This window comes from Bombus flavifrons, chromosome 1 (genome assembly GCF_040668555.2).
Source record: "Bombus flavifrons isolate JBK064 chromosome 1, iyBomFlav1_principal, whole genome shotgun sequence".
NCBI lineage: Eukaryota > Metazoa > Arthropoda > Insecta > Hymenoptera > Apidae > Bombus > Bombus flavifrons.
This window is the reverse complement of record NC_138442.1, coordinates 7,139,908-7,166,105: the sequence shown is the minus strand read 5'-3', so window position 1 is coordinate 7,166,105 and position 26,198 is coordinate 7,139,908. Positions and strand designations below refer to the sequence as shown.

The window sequence follows — 26,198 nt, the reverse complement described above, 5'->3', positions numbered from 1 at the left end:
GCAAATCCAATGTGTCGTTTCTGCTCGAGGAGAGAGTAAGGTAATCGCAGTAGCCAAAATCTGGTATTTCAGATTTTTGAAGAAACATGGAAGAGATGGAAATTTTTCAACGGACAAACGAAGCATTTCAAGAAGGGGTTTGTGTCAAAATTACAAGTATGGAATCACTTTCCACGATTTGGGTACGAATACGAGGGTGGCCAAGAATAACGTATATACTCAATTGGGAGATGACGATGCGTCCCAACTTGCCCTTGCCAGATGTCGACGATTTAGCACCAGGGATGTTCGTCGCTGTCCTAGTGAATCTTAGAAGAAACCGTTTTTGGGAGAGAGGAATTCTTTTAGAACAAACGCAGACGGGTTACATCGTCTTTTTAATTGATTGGGGGTTTAAAACCAAGCAAGACCTTAGTACGATTCATTGGCTACCAGAAAGATATACAACGACGGCACCATGGGCCAGAAAGATTCGCCTGCGAGGCGTGCGGGACCAAGAGTGGCAATTGTTAAAACACCGTATAGCTCAACGTATTACGTTGAGAAAACGGACAGGATACCTATTCAATATCGACACTTCTCCAGGAGACGCAATGACCGCAACATTGCTATTGAATTGGAGGGAGGGAGAAATGCCCAGAGACGTGGGAGCATATTGGTTGCGGCAGGGATTCCTCGATCCTATATAATTGCTACACTTGTGAAACTCTTCTTTGTTTGATATATATATGTTATTTTTTGTATATATTTTCATTTTTAAATATGTGTTAGTATTATTATTAAATAATAGCTAATAAAAGCTTAAAAACTTGTAAACGGAACTTATTTTTCCCCTTGCTATTCATTCAAGTCTTACAATATTAAATCTGAAATATCTTTTAAACTAATCATTTTTCGAATTAGGTACTTCTATACTCTTCTGTAGAGAATTAAAAACTGTATCGAATGGCGTCTAAAAAATGTATCATACCATTTAGAAAAACAAAGACCATTCTCAAGTTTCGGAGGTGCGTCCACCTAGATAAGATTTGCGACCACTGCCAGATGTCCCTCTCGAAATAGGACAAGTTCTATCTGAAACACTTTTTTCGAATAATGTACAGTTTATATTTTACGATATTATTTATCGTAATTCCATGTTACTTCTATACCATATTATTTTATATTTAGATATTCGGTATAAATTCGGTAAAATTTAAAATGTGAAATATAAAGCTATTAAGATCTGGATTTCGATCAATGAAAAAATCTTTTTCGATCGTTATCGAGTAGTTAATTGTTTGTGACGAGCAAATTTAAACAGATTTAAACAGATATGATGCCACTGTCGTGATACGGTGTTTGTTCGGAAAGTTTTCTTTCTCTATTTATTTATTTATTCATGCGTTCACGCCCTATAGTACCTATACGGATGGTTACAAAAGAAGTAAAAGTTTATCTCGGAAGAACAGAAGCCAAACTGCGCCCGAAGGTGTACGAAGTACGGAAAAAGTTACTTTCTTCGCAGTAAAGATTCACGCTTACAATCAGCCGTCTTACACCCGGTTACGTTGGCCATGCAAAGTGCAGCGCGGTTCCCGTTTTAGAAAAGGGCGACGTCTAACAGAGGGTCGAGATGTGCTTAAGTTAAACAAGCTACTAGACATCGGGGCTTACAACGCCATTGAAACATAAATAATAGATATTTCATTGAACCTGACAAACAGATAAATAATAATTAACTAACTATGTATTCAAATTTCCCGCTATCAACGATTCCAAGGATTTTTCTATCAGCAAGTTAACCGAGTGCGCATCTGTAACGAGAGTAGCGAACGTTGCTGCGAAATTCCTCTCGCTTCGACTTCCTTAGTTTCCAATTTCCACTCGAGCTTTGCCCATTCTGTTTGGCGAACACTTTCCACCAACCTTTGCTCCTCGTTACTGCCTGTAGCCCGCACTCGATTAAAAGCGTTTTCGCTCGTTTCTGTTTCAGTTACCGAGAAGGAGATTCGACAATGGTGAGTCACCGACGATCAAGCGTTTCGACCGGAATCTCGGATCGAACCAGTTCGTCCCGTCGAGACGCTCTATGGAAATCGACGTCACGAGTCAATATGTATAAAATCGCGAAGCTTTCGAGGCGCGACAAGCACGTCCAACGGACAATGAGAAGAAAAGATTACACGTATACGTTGCGTTCGGTGGTTTACGAAGCCATCGACGAGACGAAAGCTTTCGAAAATTTCTAGTAAATTTCCTCGTCTCCGTTCGATTATGTTTTGCTCGTGTTCGAAGATAATTTACAAGCGTTTGCGTGACCGATATAGGTATTCGGTTGGCAACTAAGTGATTGCGGATTTTGTCATTAGGTTGTAATGACAAAATCCGCAATCACTTAGTTGCCAACCCAATAGAACGCGTAGTCAGATGGTGAAAAAGTCAGAGTAACGTTACGTTGGTCGGATACGTGGCTTCGTCTATCCGGCTTTCGCGGTAATGTTTTATCAATTTGCTGGTTCGTTCGTGGAAAAGAAAAGTGAGATTGGAAGGGGAGCGAGTAAACGTACATTCGATAACTTTGACGATTGTTTGTTAGGCACAAAGGATTCCTGAAAGACTGTCCCGATGGCCTGCTGACGGAACAGGTATGACCTGGTTTCAGCTGGCACGTTAATTAAACGAAAATCAATATGTACGCCAAGATAAGAGAAAGTTTGAAGATAAGAGTGCCTGTTGCGTGATTTCAGGGTTTCATAAAGATCTACAAGCAGTTCTTTCCACAAGGCGATCCATCGAAATTTGCCACGCTGGTTTTCAGAGTGTTCGACGAGAACAACGTAAGTTTCGTAACGCCTTTTTAATCCGCGAGCTTGAACGTGTTCGTTCGAGTGCTATTGGCAACTCTACTCTTCTACGAACCCTACTCTGACCACGAAAATCACAAGCGACAAAGAAGCAAACACTTATCGTCTCTATTCGAATATATCGCTAGACGAGGCGAGTTCATTTTTCTCAAGCATTTGTGAAATATCGATTTTCTATAAATGGTTTTGACCTATGCACGGTTCCCGTTTCTCACTGTTAAATCAGAATAACTAAACTCGGCCTTAAAAGAGAAGCAAGCAAGAAATTTCGAACGAAGAATATCCATTAATCATTGGTTTATCGATTGATGGTAATTCGTTTTCTTTTTAGATCTCACTTCTTAGATATTCTCGTTGTTTTAGATTTACCGTTAGCCGAATTTCCATGTTTATCATTTCCATACTAAACGACAGCACGCGACCGTTGTTTCCTTAATTTCGCGCTTGTACTACTTCCCGACGCTACGATCTCGCTTTCTCCGAGGCGAACGTCGCTCCGAAACGACGAACACGATCGGCCAGATTTCACACGCAAGCAATCGCCTCCACGATTTGGGTAATTCCGTGATAAATTCGCCACATACAGCGTACACATGGCTACAAAATTTGTTCAACGATCGAAAGCCGAACCAACGTGTCCCGCTTCCGATCCGCTGTAACGCAAATTGCACGAACGATTGTTTTTCAGGATGGCACAATAGAGTTCGAAGAGTTTATAAGAGCGCTGTCGGTAACGTCGCGCGGCAACCTGGACGAGAAACTACACTGTAAGTAAACAATTGGTATCTGAAAAAACTTGACGAATACAATGATAGGCAGCTTCGAATTAAAAGTTTCGAGATCGACGTTTTGAATAACTTGCACGACCATGGCAATGGTTTATGGCTGAAATGTCTCTCGGAAAATCTTTGAAAATTTCAAAATTCTAGACGTAGGCACCCGAAACGTCAGGATCGCTGCACCAAGTAATCTCGCGGCAGTTACCATATAAGTTCTGTTTCTTATTTTCAGGGGCGTTTCGACTGTACGACGTGGACAACGACGGTTTCATCACGAGAGAGGAGATGTACAATATCGTCGATGCGATGTACGAGATGGTGGTAGGTACATCACTGTCGCTTTATACCTTCTCGAAGCAGGTACTTGCGCGTTGTTCTATCTTCGCCAGCTGGAAAAACGTACCTGGATCGAGCTGCAAACATTTCCCGTAACGATCGTCGACTATATAAATTAATTTCTTCGCCGCATGCGTTGCGAACGTGGACGTTTGATGTGATTCCGGCCGAAAATCGCACTACTTGAACGCAGCGTCGTTTATTACGCGGAACAATTGTTTCGGTTGATTCTACTGCAAGTAGAATACGCGTTACATCCAATATAAATTAAATTTCGTAATTGTCGCGCCATCCCTTGTTTGATCAAATAAACATAGTCGATAATTATCCATTGCGCTAACGCGTTACATAGTGCGCGCGTAGTCGTCGATCGAATACGCGCGGTCGAATAATAACGACGTTGGAACCACCAAAAACACGCTTTCGACGTGCAAACGCGTGAAACGTCCGCTGAGAAATTCCACCCATTGGACAGATTGAAGGAGCATATTTTTCTGGCCTGATCCGCGAAACGCGATTAATCGCACGATTAGCTGATCGAAAATATTGGCCGATCGATAGCCGAATTTCCTCGCGGAACACCGACGCCGGCGCTGCGACGCCAACCACTCGACGTTATCGATAACGTCGGCTTCGCATTGGCGGCAATAAAGCGGGAAAATTGCAGCCGCGACGCGGATTACGTCGATCGAGAAAGTCATTTCAGCACGCTTCATCGATCATCAAACTGAGAGGCAGAGATCGTCTCTCGTTTTCTTTGAATTCTGCAAATTCATAATATCCAGAATTGTTATATTCTTATTATATATTTTATAATATTATTCTGTGAAGGCAGGTATTTTTTCGCAATTTCAGAAAACAGGTATCGTTACGTTTATAATTAAATCCGCTGATAGAAACGCCATCTCTAATTGCGGATCAATCTGTGTGTTCACCGTCATGGGCAAAATTTCAGGAAGGTTAACCTCTCAGATTCGGTTGAATTGCACCAATCATATTGGAACGAAGTGTTTGACATCTAAATTGTAATTTTTCCTAAAGACATGAAGTATATACTTGAACCTGAATAATTTACTTTAATAATTAACAATATAAGTGTGTGTGATATATTTTAAAGCACGCTGCGACACATAGGCCCACGTCACAATCGTTGACAGTGTTTTTTTATATTGCTCTTCGTTTTCTATTTTCAAGCGATATTTTTATCAGCTTGAAGATTCTAAAAAATTAGAAGAATACGGATCGGCATGTTAAAGAGAGCATCCAATAATGGTATATTTATTTTAATAAAAAGCAACAATTGATATCTGACACTGGCGTATCAAAAACAAAAACTATATATTCTGTTTATATATTGTTAACACTGCCATAAAACGTTGCGAGGACAAAAATAGTGTGAAGCAAGACAAATGAAGAAGGTCGTTTAGTTCAAACGGTAAGCAAATAAGTAGGAGAATGTGCCATTGTAGCCCCACTTTCGTCGCAATAGACAATGGCATGCACCCCGTATATAAGAGCAGCCGAGTTCCGGCAAATCCAATGTGTCGTTTCTGCTCGAGGAGAGAGTAAGGTAATCGCAGAAGCCAAAATCTGGTATTTGAGATTTTTGAAAAAACACGCAAGAGATGGAAATTTTACGACAGACAAACGAAGCATTTCGAAATGGGATTCGTGTCAAATTAATGTGTCTGGAATCACTTACCACAATTTGGGTACGAATACAAGGGTGGCCAAGAATAACGCATTTACTCAATTGGGAGATGGCGCTCCATCCCATCCCGTTCTTGCCACGTGTCAACAATTTGACACCAGGGATGTTCGTCTCTGTCCTAGTGACTATTGGAAGAAACCGTTTTTGGGACAGAGGAATTCTTTTAGAACGAACGCCGACGGGTTACACCGTCTTTTTAATTGATTGGGGGTTAGAAACCAACCAAACCCTCAGTACGATTCGTTTGCTACCAGAAAGATATAGAACGACGGCACCATGGGCCAGAAGGATTTGCCTGCGAGGCGTGCGGGACCAAGAGCAGCAAACGATAGAACACTATGTATGTCAACGTGTTACGTTGAAAAAACGGTCAGGACGCCTATTCAACATCGACACTTCTCCAGGATACGCAATGACCGCATCATTGATGTTGGATTGGGGGGAGGGAGAAGCGCCCAGAGACGTAGCAGCACATTGGTTGCAGCGGGGATTCCTCGATCCTGAACAATCGTTAACGACTAACGACTAACGACTTGTGAAACCCTTTTTTTTTCGATATATGTATGTTATTTTCGTATATATTGAAAAAATGTATTGAAAAAATTAATAAACCGATACTCAAAACTTGCTATAATTATGACAATAATGTGAATATGCTCACTCCTCCATATCACATTCACACTGCGAAAACAGATACCACCAAACATCTTACTAAACGGCACGCACATAATACAAACAAGGCAAGTCAAATACCTAGGAGTCCACATAGATACACAACTCACATGGAAACAGCATATTAAATCAATAACAGACAAAATACAGACAGCAAGGAGACAAATGCATTGGCTAATAAGTCGAAAATCCAAATTAAGTATAGAAAATAAATTAAAAATATACAAAACGACCATAAAACCAATCTAGACGTACGGGATACCACTATGGGGAACAACAGCAATGAGCCATATAAGCAAAATAGAGACAACGCAAGCTAAAATTCTTAGAACAATAGTAAACGCCCCATGGTACATTAGAAACGAAGACATTCGGAAAGACCTGGGAATACCAACGGTCAAGGAGGAAATTAGCAGATGCTGGCAGCGGAAACGATCAACAATTCTACCAAATGTCCAAATCGGACAAATTGTAAATGTAAACAACTAAATAAAAAAAAAAAAAACATCGAGCATAGAAAGAAGACAAATAGGAAACACCCAGCATATCTCATAAAGGATATAACCTAACAAACACGAAGATGGTACCCCGCTGGGGGTAGTCACCCACATAACAATCAAACAGCTAAAAAATTCTACTAAATGTCCAAATTGGACAAATTGTGAATGTAAAATATTAAATAAGAAAAAAAAAAAAACAAAATGCTCACTCCTGAATAGCATGGAACCATAACGGATCTGACGTTTGTTTTAAGATCCTCGATCAGTTCGTTGATTGTCTAGAAATTGTTGGACTTTTGAAATTATAAAATTTCGATCGTATCGATAGACTTTGCTCAATTCCGAGCGACGTTAGCGAAAAATCATCGATTTCTTTCACGGATCCCAGATATTTCTTCTGACAATAATTTGGTTGCATCTCTGATAGATCGAAACACTTTAAAAATGTAATTTATTAGACTCCTTTTGTATTTTTGTATTTGCATAGACAAACGGTTAGAGTTTTTCGTTCAAACAAAGTCAAAAATGCTCCTCCTTTGAAACATATACTTTCAGTCAGATGTGAGAAATTGCACGAATCGTGTCTTAAAATTAGTGCTCGCTCTTTTATACTTCGTTTCATGCTTCATTAGGTACTCGTTCATCCGACAGTGAAAAGCCTGAGGTGGATAAGTCGTGATAGGTGCGAAGAAACACTTGAACATATTTAACAATATACAGGGTGGTTGGTAACTGGTGGTACAAGCGGAAAGGGGGTGATTCTACGCGAAGAAAGAAGTCGAAAATATAGAATAAATATTTTTCGTTTGAGGCTTTGTTTTCGAGAAAATCGACTTTGAATTTTCGCTCGGTACGCGTGCACTTTATCGCGTCTCGTTATAACGGATCTCACTGTAGATCGTTGTCTCGGTGGAAAAATTAAAAAAAAAAAAATTTTTATTCTATATTTTCGACTTCTTTTTTCGCGTAGAATCACCCCCTTTCCGCTTGTACCACCAGTTACCAACCACCCTGTATATTTATTAACATATACTCTATGTGTACACTATGCGTAGGACTCGCGATTACAAGTTCGACTTCTGGTCGATGCGTTATGATGCATGATACAAGTGCGGATGATGATTGCTTAAGATGTCGAGAAACTTGGATCAATTATTACTGCTAACTACCAACTATCGACTCGGTTACGATGATGCTACAGAGGTGTAGCGGCACATAAGAAGAGGACAATTCAAATCATGTTGCTTTGCCTCGGAGTATCAAGATCGTTAGAACACAAGTAATGTAAAAACAAATAGACTCCGGGCAAAACAATGTCGCCGTTACGTATAACGGTCGAACAAAGACGAATTTGAATCTTCCGACTCCCCCCCCCCCCCCCAACCAGTATAAATAAACCGATGCAGCCGAAAAAAGTTTAGTATCTATGAGTATCTAGTATCTACGAATATCTACGAGCATCTTTCTGTATCAACGAGCGATCTAAGTGTTATCACGAGTTATCTACCGAGTTATTGACGAGCATTTATCGAGTATTTATCCGCGATTTTATTTTGCGATTTATACTCTGCACTAGCGACTCAACGAATATAGGCTGTGTACTAATTTATTATTTTAAATATATTCGACGATTTCGACAATAAACGATAACCTCCAATAAATCTCAAGGTCAAACATCCTATATACCTAACCTCTACAGAGGAAACCTATGATGGGGTGTGTCTAAGTATACGAGATTATCGGAATCATTGAGGAAAGCCTTGGTTCGGAAAGTGAGGGAAATGGACGTTGCTGTTAATTGATTAATTTCTGTTTGGTGGTTGGAGAAGGATGCTAACCGTGCTTGAAAGAAAGTGGGAAGCATTGTACGTGAAAAAAGCAGATTTCCCGTATCTTCCCGTACCAGGTGATAGATTTAGGGATTGTTAAGACAAAGACTATTTATTCCTTTGGAAAACCTTAGCTAAATAAATCCTAAGATTTATAGCGGGTCCTTAGACTACCTGAAAATATTCTGTAAAGACGTATCGATATCTGGTAATCATCTTGTCCGAAGAATAGGGTCTTTGTGCAGCGAGCCACCGGACAGAAACCGTTGGTAAGATTACTGTCAAGTACCGCTACAGGTCTATGACCAATAACTAAGTAAATAATTGAAGATTTCTTGTAAATAACAGTGTAAATCCCATACGTCACATATTTAGGAGCCGGGAATTCTCCGCCTTATAATAACAAAAAGGAAATTTCAAAAATAATTTTAAGATGCTGAGTGTACAATAGCTCAAATGCGTCATAACATTTTCTATCTTCTGTACAAATACAGTCATTATTCATCGAAAAATGAATTATATTTTTAGAAAATCTTGTATGTACCAACTCTTAATTGTAGAGAAAGCTAAATGCGCCATTCACTTAAACTTAAAAGCACTGCGAGTATCAACTCTGTTTGTCCCTAAGTAAATCGTATAAAAACAGAAAATATATTTTTCCAAGATGTTCTTTTCACTTTTATTACAAAAGTGTATTTTACAATGCTCAGAGTAAGAATTGTTTTATAGTTGATGATATTTGATATCCATACATTCGCTTGGATATTATATAATTATACACATAAACTTTGGACGTATCAGTATTATCATCATTTAACGCCAGTAGTAATTTTTTACGAATGAAAATTACTCTCAAATTTTATACTGTTCTATTCCATTGTAACTTTTATTCTATCATATTATACTATATACTATTTAATTATAATTCAATACCATTGCCACATAGATTTTTTCATTTCAAGTATTGTCTACAAGAATACTGCAATTAGCCTGCGAGACAATCGTCGATGAATAAATACTCGTCGCTTACGAATCGATTAATATTTCGAATCGGTCACCGATCAGCTCGATTCTCGTTCGAGAACCGATCCAGAATTTTCAACGACAATTTGAGCTAAATTTTTTTCGCACGGACGATATACAAAAGGCGAAGTCGATACAGGCAATCGTTAGCCGACAATAAAATAAAAAGGAAAGAAAAGCGTACTATGCCCACTGACCACTGCTATTTTTCTTATCAGAGATATCGAGCATACGGCCGGCCATTATTCACCTTTTATTTCAACCCCAGCTTTAAATTATGCGCGTGGTATCCGTATGCTAAGGGCGCGTAGCGAGTAAAAACGCCTGCGTACGGCAACCTGGTCATTTTGAACGAAATCACCTCTGGCATTTGCCAGGCGCCCAACTCCGTGCTTTCGACCCTATCTCGAGCATTTTTGTCGCGAGTCTACGCTAATGACTCTATGTTTCACGGCCGAATTTTATCGTTAAACCACCAAAAGTTCATCAGCAGAAATATTTCACGCATTACTTACTATTAATAACTAGTATTAACAAAGATTAATAACTAGTCGCCTGGAGCGTATGCAACCGGAACAACAGCTGTGCCGCGCGTAAAGGCATCCCTTATCGGTGATCAACGAAACTCGTGGAATTTTTATCGCATCGAGTCTTAGCTTGCGCTTGTGTTTAGCGCGCCAACCATTTCGCCAACTTTTCCGTCCAACTAACTCGATTCGTTGCGAGTTGATTTTACGAAAGACGGCAGGCAGGCGGACGAACGAAAGTCTCCGGTTTACGTGACGCGGAATGCGTGGAGCGATTTATTAAAACGCGATTATATCTGAGAAACGACGGAAACAAACGAAGTTGAGCGTTCGATAAACGAGTTACGCACGTCAACGAAAGACTATGCACTGCGACCGACGTAATTTTCATTCGCGTTAAACGAAACGGCGAGCCTCGAATCCTCCGCAAGGCGGACGCGCGCGAGCTCGAGCTCCGCGAAGAAACTGGGACACCGACAACAAAGAAACATTTTAATCCGATGATTTCTCTTAGCCGACGCGCAACACCGTGTACTATACACCAGAAATAAACGTTCAGCGCGATACGTTGCGTTTTCTCGTAAAGCACGTTAAATGGCTGCTACGTTAAACTGCTACGGTTAACGTAAATGGTACACGGATCGTTGCAATGCACGTATTTTTCTTTGTCGGGGCAACGTAACGCGAGATCCGAGATAGGTTTGCTCGCAGAATACGTAATGCGTGCATTGTTGTGCAAGCGTTTACCGCTATCGCGATCGGCGCATGAAAAATTTAGCGGAAAAATTTCCACGATCGTCGATACTACAGCCGACGCGGTTCAGAAAATTCCGTCATCGACAAGTATCGCTTTACAAGCTTCTCGTCGTTCGTGCTTTTTCCTCCCACCGCTCGCTAACGTCGTACGACGTGCGTTAATCGTACGCATTGCATTGCCCCTTTCTTTCTTCGTTATCCGTTCGAGTCGCAAGCTGCGCGAACGCGCCGTTTAGGTTTTGTGCAGAAAAGTACCATTTGAACGCTACGGACGACTCATGGTATTTTGTATTGGGTTGGCAACTAAGTGATTGCGGATTTTGTCATTAGATGGTAATGGTAATGTCATTAGATGGTAAATTTCATTATTATCTTCTCAATAATTTTTATCGAACAAAACTCGAAATATTTATAAACTAATAGTACGCAAATATAATATTGTAGATGTATTTCATAAAAGTAAGAAATACGACGAGCGCTGCTGCGCCGCTTGTTTCTCTTCGCGCTGTTGGGGATTTTTCGAATACCCCTGCGACTCAAACGGTTGCATATTACGCACGTGCGATATGAAAAAGATTAACTTGCGAGCGACTGTGGAAAAACGTAAGAGAAAGTACACCGAGTTCGTACATTTCGTAGAAAATATTAAAATGGAAAAAGGACGCGACGCTATGGAAACTCCTTGGAAGCAGCGGAAAAAATCGACCGACTCGATTTGCGTTAAATCCACTACTCTTTCCAAACGCTTTATCTGAAAACTTACCGACACGAGAAACTCGAATTAAGCGGCCTTCCGTGACTTTATCTTTTCTCCATTTCCGAGATAAACGCGCGTGCATAACGTGAACTTGGAACAATACTCTTACGACTTGGTAACGTCATACGACGCGCGTTAATCATATGCCGGTTCTTTTCTTCGTAATCCTACGCTGCGTATACGCGCGATAGGAAGCGCGTTGCTTTCAGAGCTCGCGCGACCTGAACATTCTAACGATTCTGCGGAAAGTTTCGCGGTGGAAGCTGGCAGATTCGGAGGAGGCGAAGCGCGGCAGAAATGTCGAGCTTGTTTCTAATAAATCGGTCGCCTGGTGTTTCAGGGGCAACAGCCGCAGGCGGAGGACGAGAACACGCCACAAAAGAGGGTGGACAAGATCTTCGATCAGATGGACAAAAACCACGACGACAAATTAACCCTGGAAGAGTTCCGGGAGGGTAGCAAAGCTGATCCTAGAATCGTGCAAGCGTTGTCGTTAGGCGGCGAGTAACCTCGAGCCCCGTCGAGACCGCACCGTGCGTCGTCGATCGTTTCAAGCCGGACGATCGTCTCGTCACTTCGGTCCGGTCGTCGAAACGGATAGAGAGAGAAATCGATCGCTCGAACAAATAAGGAAAACGGGCGGCTCGATAACCATAAGCACGCAGTCCGGCGTACACGCATACATAGGTAGCACATAATGCGAATCGACATGACGCGATCCTCTCTCTCCCTTCCTCTCTGTACTTTGTTTGTGCGAACGACAACAGGGACGGACGACAAAATCAGGAAAAATCGAGTCCTCGCGAAATTGACTTTAACACGTTGACTGCCGCGCGTGTTTACAATGAAATCTCCTTCAGGCCACGAGTATGTATTATTTTGACCAAATGGTTTTTTTATGCCACCGCAATTAGGAAAGGAATCAAATGGTACCGAAAACTTGGCATTCAACTCCTTCTGGCAATTTCTGTTGTAAACGCTTTGACGGTTTACAAAATTGCAACGAGGAAGGATATAAATATTAGAATATTTAGAGAATCATTAACTGCAAAATTATTAGGGTTGTCTGAGAATACAAAAAATCCTTGTCTTCGACGGAGTCAACATAACATCGCCGTTCGGAAAAATGATTCCAGGAGAATCATTAGACGCGCATGAAAACTATGTTACGCATATAAAAGACGTCGAACGGACCGATCAAAGACACGAGAGAATTTAAAGAAAACAATAACTTATTGTCCAAATTGTGCCGCCAAACCTCAGCTTTCTATAGAATATTTTTAAGTTTTACGTTCTAAATAATTTTCTTAATAAACCATTTCCGTATTACTTTTATAACAATTCAATAGTTTTATTACTTTCTGTGGAATATCTTTTCAAATACCTACGACGATCCTTCGCAAGCAGTCAAATAAGCGTCACCCAAATACGGGTGACTCGACTCTATTAAAAATTTTGGCGTTATCCGAACACGGGTAACACGGCCCCACGAGAAACATTTGGTGTCGCCCGAATACAGGTGGCTCGACTCCGTTGGAAACTTTACTGTCACCCGAATGTGGGTGACACCGCAGTCAACGTGTTAAAAGCGGAGATCCGACAGTGCCGTGATCCTTCGATCGTTGTACGCTCGACGGAACGCAAAAAGGAAACTAATTTTCCCGTAGACGCTGGCCGTTTCTCGGCGTGGAACCTACCACGGCAGTAGAAACATTGTGGCCACACGCTGCCAAGCGTATGGAGAACGAGCGAATGATCAATGGAGCAAAGAATACGCGTAGAACGAAGGCGACGATATTCGTGGAAGGTTTCGATATTCGCGAACACGCAGTTTACGTGGCACGAACGAAACGAGAATTCGATGGATTCGCAAACGCGGCAGCGTAGAGAATTTTGCGATACTTTGGAATCGTCGGTTCGATACCGCGGCAAGCGAGCGTCGAGTGGAAAGCAACCGGAGAAAAAGGAAGGAAAGGTGAAAGAGAGCGGGCAGGAAATGATTAAAATAAGAGGAAAGCGGAAAGGACGAGCGTTTTATCGACTGGCCGCATTTCCTCGTCAAAGCGATTTCTCGTTTCAATTTTCAAACGCGGTCGGTAGAACGACGCCGCGGAACAGTTCGCCTGGGTTCTCCGATTCTAACGAACCTTCGATCCCTTTCGCTCGTCCGACAATTTCGGATCGTTGAAATTGCTTGGCAGAAAATTTCGCTTACAGGAATTCCACCCAGACAGACAAACGAAAAAGTAAGATAAATAAAAAGCATTAATTAAGAAGGAGAGCAGAATGTAGGCCGAGATAAGTTCTCGTGTCGTTTCGAGAAACCAGCTGCGATCTAATTAAAACGAAGAATTCGTGGATGTTGGGTCGATATGTTTCTGAAAAAGTCGAAGCAATGGCATGCAACACACGCGACACGACGAAGCGTGAAACGAAGTCTGAAGCACGCGGCTCGTTAGCACGCGCCGACCCTCGTCGTCGAGGTTCGTTACTCTTTACCCTGGAGCCTCGCTAAACACCTGACCCGTTTCAACGTCGTTTCCACGTTAAACGTTCGCCTTCGTGTTTCGACTTGGACGAGCGAACTGGACGCGACCGACGATCAGCGATGATCATTGGAATCAATTTTCTTCGCTGTGTTTCACTGAAATTGACGACGTTGATCGCGGATAGCTGGTTCGCAACCCGCTGTCTACTACCTTATTTTTCTATTAACCCTTTGCACTCTTATGTCGAGTGTGACTCGACATGAGTTTTCATCTCAGGAGCTCCTTTGTCGAGCCCCACCTTTTTTTGTGAAACGTGCGAAAGAAAAGCAGGATTGGATCCTGGAAATTGTTTCAAGATATATCGTACACTTAAAAATTACAAAATACAACAATAGTGTGAATAAAACTGATATTTCAGTGAATTTCTTTCTTCCTTTATTTATTTAAATTGTCTTATCTTTTGGTTAAAGTAAATTTCAAATGAAATACTTAAAAGCGTTGGGAGCTGCTGGTAACGAAATTGAAATAAAATTCGGAGTGCAAAGGGTTAACAAGCGACTTTACGCAACAATGCTGTATGCGAATTCAGTCGATAAATCATATTTATTTTTAACACAAATTTACATAAACCGGTAGCCCTGACCTTTCTCGTTTCTTGAGATTCTGCAGCGACGAATTTTAATAAGCTTCGCGCGAAGTTGCGTATCTCGTTTTACTTTCTTCCAAACGTCTTAAGACTATCGTTTCGGCATAAACGCGCGTAAAAATCGCCAGACCTGCCTACGTTTTCCTAAACGTTGTGCGATCGATCGTTCACGGGTTACAAATCGGTGCGTCGGTGATAAACGTGAACGCAAAACAAGCAAAACTTTCCCGAGAATGAAAATACTCGTTCCACTATGCCTAACAACCGACGAGTGGCGTCGCGACGCTACGGTCTTACATCCTTCGTTTCGTGCTGTTACATAAATTATATCGACGCTATCGTCGCCATCCCGGCGCTTATACCCACACACATATCTACATATACGTACACATATAGCAGCAGCAAAAATTATACGACCGACTAAACGACCACGCCTCTGTACGCGCCCCCAGGATTAAGGTCGTCAAGGAAGTTCGGAGACAAACAACTCCGAAAATAAATCCAAGCGAGTTCCTCTCACGCCTAATTCGCTCGTCTACTTAAGTTACGCGTGTTTTTCTCGTTCCACGATCCATTCCATTGATCTACTTTGGTCGGATTAACTTGCCCTATTTCCTTCTTTTTCCTATTGGCTGTTATGTTACATTATTGTTACATTATTATTGTAATTACATTGTTGTATTATGTTTGGTAATTTGGTATTTCGCTGTACACCGTAGTTTGGTCGTGCGATAGATTTCGATGCTACGACGTTAACAGATTAACACTTTACCGACCGATAGCCGATTAATCGGCTTCTCGTCGCCGACGCTTACCGATCGATAGCCTATTAATCGGCTTTTTGTCTCCAACGCTTACCGACCGATTGCCCATTAATCGGCTTTTCGCCGCCGACAATCTTTCTCATTATTTGAGCAGTAATTTGTTATTTAGTATTAAGGTAGCTTGCTCAGTTGCGTCAGTTGTGTTGCTTTGTAAGCTTCGACAGTTTTATACCAATTTTAAAAACTTACCGTTCGCGATGAACGAAAAGAATGGTATTGGAGAGTCTAAACCGAAACAGAGCCGGCGCCAGGGAGAATTTGTCCCTGAGCTGCCGGTCGGACGTGCGTATGCTGTTGAATCGCTAGCGGTCGGTAAAGTGTTAACCGAACGTGCGAGCGACGCGCGTCGCATACGTTTTAAAAGACGTTGGCGCGCGATATCTATGACGCACGGTTCGTTCTTTTCTACCTACGTCGATCGTGTTATACAGGGTGATCGGTAACTGGTGGTACAAGCGCAAGGGGGTGATTCTACGCGAAAAAAGAAGTCGAAAATATAAAATAAAAATTTTTTTCTTTTTTTTTTACATTTTTCCATCGAGACAACGATCTGCAGTGAGATCCGTTATAACGAGACGCGATAAAGTGCACGCGTACCGAGCGAAAATTCAAAGTCGATTTTCTCGAAAACAAAGCCTCAAACGAAAAATTTTTATTCTATATTTTCGACTTCTTTTTTCGCGTAGAATCACCCCCTTTCCACTTGTACCACCAGTTACCAACCACGCTGTATTTCTATGGGAAGCACTGGTCGTTCGAGTGTAACAAATATTTCGCAAGGAAACTCTCGCGTGGATAAACACGCGCGATCTGCGCTCAATTTTCGATGCCGCCTTCGTTCGAGGGTCAATGAGAAGTCTCTGCCAAATTGTGCGTCGACACATTCACCGATTCGATGCTCTTTTCTCCCGTTGCTACGTACGCTACTTGGCTTAAAAACCTTTCCAATTTGCACAGTTGGAGACGAGCGATATAAAACCTGGAAGCGAACGAATGGCAGGAGGATTGCGGCGACAGCGGGGAAACGCGGATTTGCGAAGGATCCTCTTCCTGCTTCTTCTCGCTTGCGCCAAAAATGCGAAATTCTTCCGTAGATCGCCTCCTTCCCTTGCAAACCTACGAGCTGCGTCCTTCGATGGGAAGAGGGACGAGCGTACGAGATGGGAGATACTTTGCGAACGTCTGTCGCGTTTCAAAGATGTGCGTGATGCAACGTATACAACGTATGTAACTGGTATTTGCCAAAAGTTCAATAGCCGTGACATTTGATAGATTTTTTTCTAGTTGTCATGGAGCAACTTCCAGGCTACGAGAACGTTAAAAACAGGTAAATCAAAGTGGGAAAAACCGTCCCGTTTGTCGTTCGTATTACCAAAGTTTTTCTTGTTAGAAGGTAACCTTCTCATCTACTTTACGAACCGTAGCGAGAAAGAAAGTTTAAACGATTTTAGATAGAATTAGCGTTTACTCTTGTTCCTTGGAAATTACACGCAATGCATCGTACCGGTTCCACGTGCAATGCACAAGAACAACGGTTTACATTTATAACGAAAACCGGTAGATTGTAGAATGTGGATTCGCGCATGCGACTACAAGGCGATGTACCTGTATGCGTGCTACGTTCGGCAACTCGTCGACCACCTTTTCTTTTTAATCAAAACTGTACGATCGATGACAGCGCGAATCTCAGCTGATCGCCGAGTTTCTCCGATCGAAGGTTCCAAAGGTTCGATAGTTGGACGAACGATCGGAGGAAACACGCGGACGGACGCGAGAAAACGAACGGAGGTTGTTGAACGAACTCGTCGAACCTTGTCAAACAGTAGCAATAATCGAAGAACTATGTTAGCGCTGTCGACAAGACATTTTTTAACCGACGAATAAATGTAAAAAGCCAGCGAATTCGCAGCAGCACTCGCTGTACCAGCAGATCGGCCGCGAGTCAACGCCGATGTTTTCGAGTTTCAACTCTACTTCGGCGATCCTCGCGTTATTCCATCGACTTTAAACCAAGCAGAAGCTTATAAGGAGCGATAAATCTTCGCAAGCAGATTTATCGAATCGAGGTACACCGAGGTGGACCGAACAGGAGAACCACCGGCTCTGTGCTATCATATCGTACGTATACGCCGATCGATCGTTGGCAAGTTAACTCGTGCTGTGTCGTCGGCTCAACTATATCAATTCGATGATTGCGAAACGTTTGCGTTCTTTCATCCGTATGATTGATCCGGATATCCTCGTTGCTCGTGTCGACCGAACGTTAACCATCTTTCTTATCGGAGATTGTTAACCTGTTCGATCGGATCGGACAGAAATCGACGACGCGTATACTCGAAAATCCTGTCGCGATTTAACCGACGCTTTGTTCTTCGCATTACTTGTGCACTTCGTTCAGCGACGATTTCTTATTCTTCGAGATATTCTCGAGTTCGTTTCGTTTCGCTTTTCCGAAGCTTTCCCGATCAAGCGTTCCACCGACATGCTACACAGTCGTAGAACGTGAAAATCCGGTGACGTTGATAGCCGACGTACAAGCAACCAAATTCGTTTTGGATGTTTGCCGGTTACTCGAAATGGATTGTCGAAGCCGCGGCTGTAACAGCGCGTGCATCGGAGAAGTGGCTCGACAAGACGGCGACTTGTTCGTGTACCGGCGAATCATGGACTGGTAATTGGCTTGATTTAGTAATTTTTACATTTCCAAAAGACGTTGTAGGAAAAGGATTTTTGCTTAGCTGAGACTTGTAGATGCTTTCCGTGTAAAGTTCGTGTAGTAAAGCTTCGTCGAGCTACAGTCTCCTCCTTTTAACTTGCCAGTGGTACGAAACGAGTGATACGACGAAACTTGAGAAAAAAGAGGAAGAGAGAGAGAGAGAGAGAGAGGGGAAAGGAAGAAGCACAAGGAAGCGAGTGGAAAAGAGGAAGTAAAAATACGTGGTAACGCGCGTTGAAATATCTTCTTCGAAGTTTTGCATTCCTCCGCAAGATATATCTACTACTACTACTTTTCGCGCGTTTATCGTCGCGAAGCTCGTTTTTATAAATATTTTACGAATTAGTAAATCCGCAGAGAGAAAAAGAGAAAGAGAGAGAGAGAGAGAGAAGAGAAGAAGGAGAGTTCTCCAGCTTCTTGAACAGAACATTTCACGTGGATATTGAAAATTGCGATGAACGCGATGGAAACACGGTCGTGTTCGTTCGTGTCGTATGACGCGGACCAGCTGTTAGGATATCGAGTTCGAATTCCATTCGACGGGCAACTTTATCGCGACAATCAAAACGGCTTTATAAGGTTTACAACGTTCTGCCCTTGGTTTGGGAAACGACAAGTTTTTCCGACTAGTTGTATCGAACCAAAGGAAAATCACTTTTCCAACGTTCGATGATTCGCAAAAATAGGATAAAATACGAGAGAGTCGAACTATCGATCGGTTCCGCTCCCCTCCTCTCTCTCACTCTCTCTCTCTCTCTCTTTTTCTCTCGCTCGCTCGCTCTCGCTCGTTCGATGACTCGAATGAAAAGAAAATCAATTTCTTCACGCGTACGATTAAAAAGAATTATTCTACTATAGCGTTACTCGATATTTTGAAATGCTGCAAAGTTAAAAGGGCTATTCTAATGCGTGCCACTATACTCGTATCGCTATTATCGCTAGTTATATACTAAACGCTAATCTACTGTTACTCTACTCTACTTACTCAGCAACGTGACAAACTTCTCCGTCTAGAACGCGTACGGTACTCTCCCGTTCGGCGAGCAAACGCGAATGAAAGAAAGAAAGAAAGGAAGACAGAAAGAAGAAAGAAAACGGAGAAAGAGAAGAAAGTACGCGGCGGAAAGAAAGAAAGCGAAAAAGAAACGATTCTCGATGGGTACATACTACACGGACACACATGACATTCACACGAGAACACGAAACACACAGCAGACATGCGTACACGCCGACATACGTCAAGGTCATTGTTTTACGAACTTTCTGTGATAATTATTAACAATCACTAAATACGAGGAAAATCGTTAGTTACGAGGTGGCAGGGAACGAACGGACATGCTTGTAAATTGTAAATAAACACGACGGCGGGTTTGCGATAATCGCGACTGCGGTGAGTAGAGAAACACAGAAAAGGGGGCAGACAGTTACGATCGGATCGGAAGAAATGTTGTTGTTACGCGATAACACGTTATCCGTGTTCCGTGGTTGATCGAGGATCCACGGCTGGTTCGTCGACGATACGGACGATCGTACGACGAATGGACGACGGAAGCAACCGAGACGAACATCGTGACCTCGATATACATAGCTAGGTTGCTCGGTTACCACGAAAATCTAAACGCATTGTTATTTTGTATGGTCCCAGGCGTTTTTTCTAAATAACCACGACATCGTAACACACGATAATGATGGTGATTAATAAAAATAATTTGAAGCACACGTGAACGCACCACCTTGCCCTCCACCTTTTCTTCTTTTTTCAGCAATGCTGCGCAGGTTTGGCTACTCGAACGTTTGCCGATTTCCAGCTGCAGTGCGCGCTAAACGCAACCGATGCAACTCCTCCGTGCGTCGCATATCCTCGCTCAATGCTTTTATCCTCAACTGCACCTCTTGAATGGCCATTTCCGCGATTTTGATCTTCAACCGTTTCTCCTCCGCCTGCAACCAACCGAACCGACAAACGTCTTGCCAATTTCCTCGGTTAAAATTTCCATCAACGTACTTCGAGCTGTTGCAGAAGCAACCGGTGCTTCAATCGACTACGATAATCCGTGAGAAAAACGTAGCCCTTTCCGAAGCTCTGGTCCCTTCGAGCTGTCGAGTTTCTCGCTCGGACACCACCGACCTCGTTCTCGTCGCTCTCCGTCGCGATCAGATCGCCATCTTCCTTCGACGATTTTTCCATTTTCTTATCGCGCGATGAATCGTCGTTCGCGTTGCATTCCAACGAACCGTATACCTCGCTGTCTGCAAAAATATCTCGTTTTCATCGGATCCACAACATCGACAATCCACGCACCGACTCCCTTTCTCTCTGTCTTACTTGCATTCGTTTCCTTCGAACGCGTTCGATCGTTTTTACTTTCCGCTAAACTGTGATGGTAACCGAATGGCATCGCGCGTGCACCATCGTTCGTGGCGCGCGTTTTTCTCGAATTTAACCAGTCGCCTTGCTGCGCCTGCTGTTCGTTCCACACAGCGTCCGCTAAAATGCAAAAAACGTTGGAAGCGTTGACCGTTGTTTCCAAGTAACAAACAACAATCTTTTTGCTTTTTACCTGTCCGCCTGGAAGACAAAGATGTCTGCACCGTGCCGTCGATCGCGTTTGTGGGAAAGTACGAGTTGTCGTTCTCGGGATAAATCACCGACACGGTGACGCTGTTGTTGGAAATACGCGCGTTGGACACAACGATCCGATTCATAGTTTTGCACTCTGTCGCGTTACTCGATAACAACGACGACGACGATGACGACGACGACGATGACGACAACGACGACGATGTCGATACTACCAGACGATCCTCGTTCGCAAGGATCTCCTTTCTCTCCTCCAAATTGATGTCCTCTTTAAGGCTTACATTCTCCAATGCGTTCGTGCCTTCCGCCTTGGAATCGTCAGACGCTTGGTCGTCGTTCCGCTCCACTTTGACTCGCGACAGATCTTAAAATGGCCAACCGTTTATTTCTCCATCGTTTTCTCGACAAGCTTCGATCGCCGTTTTAAACAGCTCGAACGAAAGACTATGCAACTGCAAGGGCTTTGCACGGGCCACGATATTAGACGGTTTGCGCGAGCGAACGATAAACGGGCAGATGGACAACTACCGAGGCAAGCGGTAAAAATAAGAGAAGAATACCAATGAAAGCATCCAGGTTGCTGGAATGGTGAGCGGTGGCTGCGTTGTCTTCGTATTTGTCGCGAAACCGGCCACCTGATTTCGTCGGCGACCTCTGCAAATGATCGGCCAACGATCGAACGACATCAGGAATTTGCGAAAACTTAGCCGGCGACCGATTCTCTACGAAAACTTGGTATCTATTCCACTCGAGGCACTCGCTCGTCTCCGATTCTATGCACTTCTTATTTTCCTACAATGTGTCCATTATATGTCAGAGCTGTTTCAGGAGGAGGAGAAGGTACGCGAAGCTACGGAAAAAGGCGGACGCGTAAGTGCGAGGTTTGGCGCGGACCTTCGATCTCGTTGAAATAGGATTTCCATAACGGGCACGTTTTAACACGAATTCGATGGATAAAGGGAAAACCTGAAGAGAATACCTTGCCAAACGCCATAGCCTTCTTGCAGTGATACTTGTAGTTTTGCCAATATTTCTTCAATTGAGCGGACGTTTTGCGAGTAAAACCGGCCTTCTTAAACTCATCCTCGATGGTCGTCCAAATCTTTTTACGGGCCAAGGTAGAAGCGCTCTTATCCAACAGAGGCGCGTACTGCTTCATTATAGCCAATAGATGAACTCGTTCTTCCTTGTCGAATTGATTCTTCTTTCTGTCGGCTTCCGACAAATTGCGCGGCATTCTCGGCTAGCAACTGTATGAGAAACCGATACGGTGCGGCGTCGATCGATCGCGATGTATCGTTGGCCGGGGCGCGGGGGGCTCGCCGATTGGATCGCTGTTGCTCGAGCAATCAAGAACGAACGCTTAAAGACGTAAGAACGTAGGATCGCAAGAACGCGTACGATCGTAAGAAAGCGTTTAAAGAAACGCAGACTATCTTGGCAGAAGTGCGATCGCTTTTGTTTCGACAAAACAGATCGCCGCGATTCGTCGTTCTTTTCGCGGTGCGTACAGTCCTTAGTAGTTTTGCACGTTGTTTTCTCCGCTTGCTCGCCGCGAGAAACATCGCACTCTCGGTTCCTACTCTGCGCTGACCTCTTCTCCATTCCACTTTCTTTCACGTTTATTTCGCCGCAATTCATTTTAATTAATTTCAAATTCCACGCAACCGCGCCCTTTTAATGTAACATCGATCGTAGCGAAAATCACGCGAAACTCTTCCATCGATGGAACGGACGTACTCACGCGACGTTAGGCTTCGAATTAATTTTTTATAGCGGACTGACGGTGATTGGACGCGTTACATTTTCCACGCGATGCGATGACCTTCGTTGCGATTGCAGACGCCGCAGTCTCCTATTGTCTCAACTTACTTGTATTATTTTATTATATTATTATTATTACGATACAGCTTCTAATTAATTTTTATCGCGCTAGAAATATCGTGCAGGATGGTCGGTCTGAAGGAAAAAGAAATAAAATATCGCGCGTGGCACTGGTCGCGCTTCTTCTGCTACGTGTACAAACCGCGGACGTATCTACAGATACATATAGATACATACGTGTACAGATTCTTATTCGGTATATACATTCGTAATGCACGTGTAAACCATTTAACTTTCTATCGTTTAAATTTTGTCGCGCTTGTTTCGCGATTAGCCGTCGGCTATACTTGCGCAATATTTACGAGCGGCAACCCGCGCCAGCCGAGTTTGCGCAATTTACGCAAACCATCCGTGTCGAGATGGAGAACAAGATTCGCTTTGTTTACTCGAAACTAAGCAAATATTTCAGTTCGCGGATTAAGACCTCGACAAGTTTTCGTCGATGGGAAATTAAGCGCCTTGTCGGATCGCTTGCCGACCCGAGAAGGAAACAAATTGCAAGCGCACGTTCGCTATCGCCACTAATTGTAAGAATTTCCAAGTCAACGAACCAAACGACTTCTCCTCGAGACGGCGCGTGTTCGCGCACGGGAGCATTTCACTTTTACGCGTGGAGAGAAACGCTCGCGACGAGTGGTCAGTGATAGTAGGTAGCAGGCCTTTCTTTCAAATATTTACTTATGACAGGAAACGAGATCTGGTATCCGTATCCGTGGACGCAGTCGATAACTATGGCCTTTGGATCTGAGGAAAATTCTCTCTTCTATGGTTTCGGTGTGGCACGAAATCTCGATCGTGAAACCACACGCGACTGTCGAGTAAAATCCCTAAACTCGATAGAAGCGAGGACCGATTCGCTCTCGAGATTGCCAGCTGTCAGCCGCAAGATTATGCAAACTCCAGTCAAGTACCGCGAAGAGAAAATACGTAATTAATCAACGAATGTGCTGGTTACAGTTGGAACAACGCAAACGCATTTTACAACCTTTGCTGCTGCACGAACAGCGCTGTCGCTTTCTCACGATGCTTTTCATAACGAAACGCAAACACGCCTGCACACTGGCTGTTCCGCTTGAACAACGTTATGTTGCAAATACATGTTTCGAGCGAGGCTGTTCTTCTCCGAACACCCTTGCGAGAACAAAGCGAAGCTCGTCTCGCGAGTCGAGTCGAATCGCTGCCTACGTAGCCAGAGGATATTTATTTTTGCTAATTTACGTTATTTTGGCTAACCGAGTCGTATAAATCATGCGATCGACATTGACGTAGGAAATACGGTCAAAGATATTTTCATTTATATTTGTCAAGGTAAAGACGCGATCAAACAGACACACCAACAACGATATTAATATTAATACAAACGAACAAATTGCCTGATGATCAATGTACATTTCCTTCGAACGTATTCTTCGTGCTTCTCTTTAATTACAACTTAGCAAAGTAACCTTATTTGTCTCTTGCCACGCTCCATTTTGCTCGTTTCTTCTTTTAAAATAATAATAAAACATTTGTCAATTTTTATTTTATTTATTTACGTTATATAATATACGTTTTGATGGATGGTAAACGCGATAAACGAAGCAGCGCCGTTTGTTAGTACGTAGAGCCGAAATAAAAAGTCACAGAAGGTGTTGAAGCATGAAACGCGTAGATGTGATTTCCGCTTTGACCGATATATCCGCAACTCGTGAACGAGAGATAACTCGGAGTCTCGTATGGGACATGGCTACGCTATCTCGTCGATCTCTTACATACTCTTTTTCTGTCCTTTCTTTCCCCCCACATTCGCCTCGTATTCGATATGATTCAATTATATCGATAGTCAATGTAGGAGATTCCACCTGTACCGTTAGTCTCGTTCGATGCGACGAATATCACACGAAAGAAAAACAATACTCGTGTTTCAGGATTCATACAAAACGATCGAGTTTTCGCGCTCGAACTTCAAGACGCGCGATATACACAAAGAAACATAGAAAGCTGCTTGTTCGCCGGACACCGAATACATAAAACAGTCGTTAAACGAAAAGTACTGAAAAATTATGACAAGTGAGATTTCCGGAAGAGAGAGAAGGTTATTGAAATCTGTAGATACGGTTACGGTAAAAGTTATCTGTAAGCGAATCTAATTACGCGTGATTCTAGCTGCGTGTTACTAACTTTGCACCAGATCGCTACAACTCCACTTTTAACCGAGTAGTTTCGCCGCTGAATACCTGTCATCTGTGTTTTACTCGCTACCGCTTTGCGCAATCTCGTTGAACTGTTCGATTTCTGTTTACAACACTGCGCTACTCGCAACAAATTTCCCAAAAGACCGAGAGTATTCATACATACAAATGCGATATATATGTATGTGTGTGTGCGCGCGCGCGTGTGTGCGTGCACAACATTTTCAAATGAGCAAATCGAAAGAAGAGAATGTCGAATCAATCGGTTGCAGCTTAATGGAAATAGTTTATGATATCTTCTGCGAAGGTGGCACCGGTGTTCCGAAGATCGAAGAAACCGACGGTAAGTCCACGAACGTCAATAAGGTAGGATACCACCTTTACCAACTATTGTGTAAACAGCCGCACTGCCTTCCATCACAGCCTGCTACGTTCAAATCGTTCCAACTGCTAATTATGTACTTCTGTGTCCTTCTTGCCTGTTAAATTTTCATTCCTTTCTTATCAATCGTTCCTAGCATTTTTTGCCTCGTAATGCGCGCCCAAAGCGCGTTACACTTTACTATTCAGGGTGCTGCTGCGTCGCAAAACTTTCTCCTTCGTTATCCTTTTGTATTTGCATAAAAAATAGTTCGTTCTGAAACTTGGTCACTCTTTTATGACGAATACCATCCGTTGCTTTAGTCAACAACGAATTTGCATTCTTCGTTGCGTAACGGACAAACTAAAGAAGTATCAAACGGGTCAGTCTGAGTTCGAACATTAAGAGAACCTTTCGCTCGTCCATTCATTCTTACGTTTGCTTCGATGATTCAAACGTTCCAAGGCGCGGAATATATGTAATCGTAGTCTAAACTAAATAGCTATATAATTAAGAAACGTCGAACTATATATACTTCCATTTAATCCCAAAATTAATTCAGATCGTAATTAATTATATTGGTAATAGCAACAACAAGAACAACAACAACAATAATAATAATAATAATAATAATAATAATAATAATAATAATAATAATAGTAAAAAGGAGAAGAAAAAGGGAAATTAACTATGGCGTAAGTCGTAAAAATAACGACAGCCCGTAACCGTAGATATAAAGCTGAAATTTAAGTTGAAAAGCAGTAAATCGCATCGCTCTTGTCCGTTGTTT

At 42.7% G+C, this 26,198-nt stretch overlaps 2 protein-coding genes across 5 annotated transcripts in view; one reads left to right on the top strand and one right to left on the bottom strand.

Moving 5' to 3' along the window:
* LOC138180539 (frequenin-2) overlaps positions 1–12,833 on the top strand; it is a 49,382-nt gene extending 36,549 nt beyond the window's left edge. For all 4 annotated transcript variants that reach the window (XM_069114496.1, XM_069114506.1, XM_069114525.1 and 1 more), the window contains exons 3-8: positions 1,976–2,000; positions 2,579–2,627; positions 2,730–2,819; positions 3,535–3,613; positions 3,858–3,946; positions 12,077–12,833. In XM_069114496.1, the coding sequence (XP_068970597.1) occupies positions 1,976–2,000; positions 2,579–2,627; positions 2,730–2,819; positions 3,535–3,613; positions 3,858–3,946; positions 12,077–12,244 (500 nt within the window). In that variant the 3' untranslated portion in view covers positions 12,245–12,833. The remainder of the gene's footprint in view (positions 1–1,975; positions 2,001–2,578; positions 2,628–2,729; positions 2,820–3,534; positions 3,614–3,857; positions 3,947–12,076) is intronic.
* Positions 12,834–18,243: 5,410 nt separating this feature from the next.
* On the bottom strand, positions 18,244–22,406 carry LOC138180513 (uncharacterized). Its single transcript, XM_069114433.1, has 6 exons — positions 21,972–22,406; positions 21,553–21,784; positions 20,973–21,356; positions 20,738–20,899; positions 20,417–20,661; positions 18,244–20,352 (listed from the first exon to the last, which is right to left on the bottom strand). The coding sequence occupies exons 1-6, from the start codon at positions 22,227–22,229 to the stop codon at positions 20,194–20,196; spliced, it is 1,440 nt and encodes a 479-aa protein (XP_068970534.1). The 5' UTR covers positions 22,230–22,406; the 3' UTR covers positions 18,244–20,193.
* Positions 22,407–26,198: the final 3,792 nt, after the last annotated feature.

Excerpts from the sequence above, each read along its gene's own strand:
- LOC138180513 (XM_069114433.1), bottom strand. The coding sequence starts at position 22,229 with ATGCCGCGCAATTTGTCGGAAGCCGACAGAAAGAAGAATCAATTCGAC. Across the intron at positions 21,357-21,552 it reads CAACCTGGATGCTTTCATTG|ATCTGTCGCGAGTCAAAGTG; the intron begins GTATTCTTCTCT and ends GGCCATTTTAAG. Across the intron at positions 20,353-20,416 it reads TGCTTCTGCAACAGCTCGAA|GCGGAGGAGAAACGGTTGAA; the intron begins GTACGTTGATGG and ends GGTTGGTTGCAG.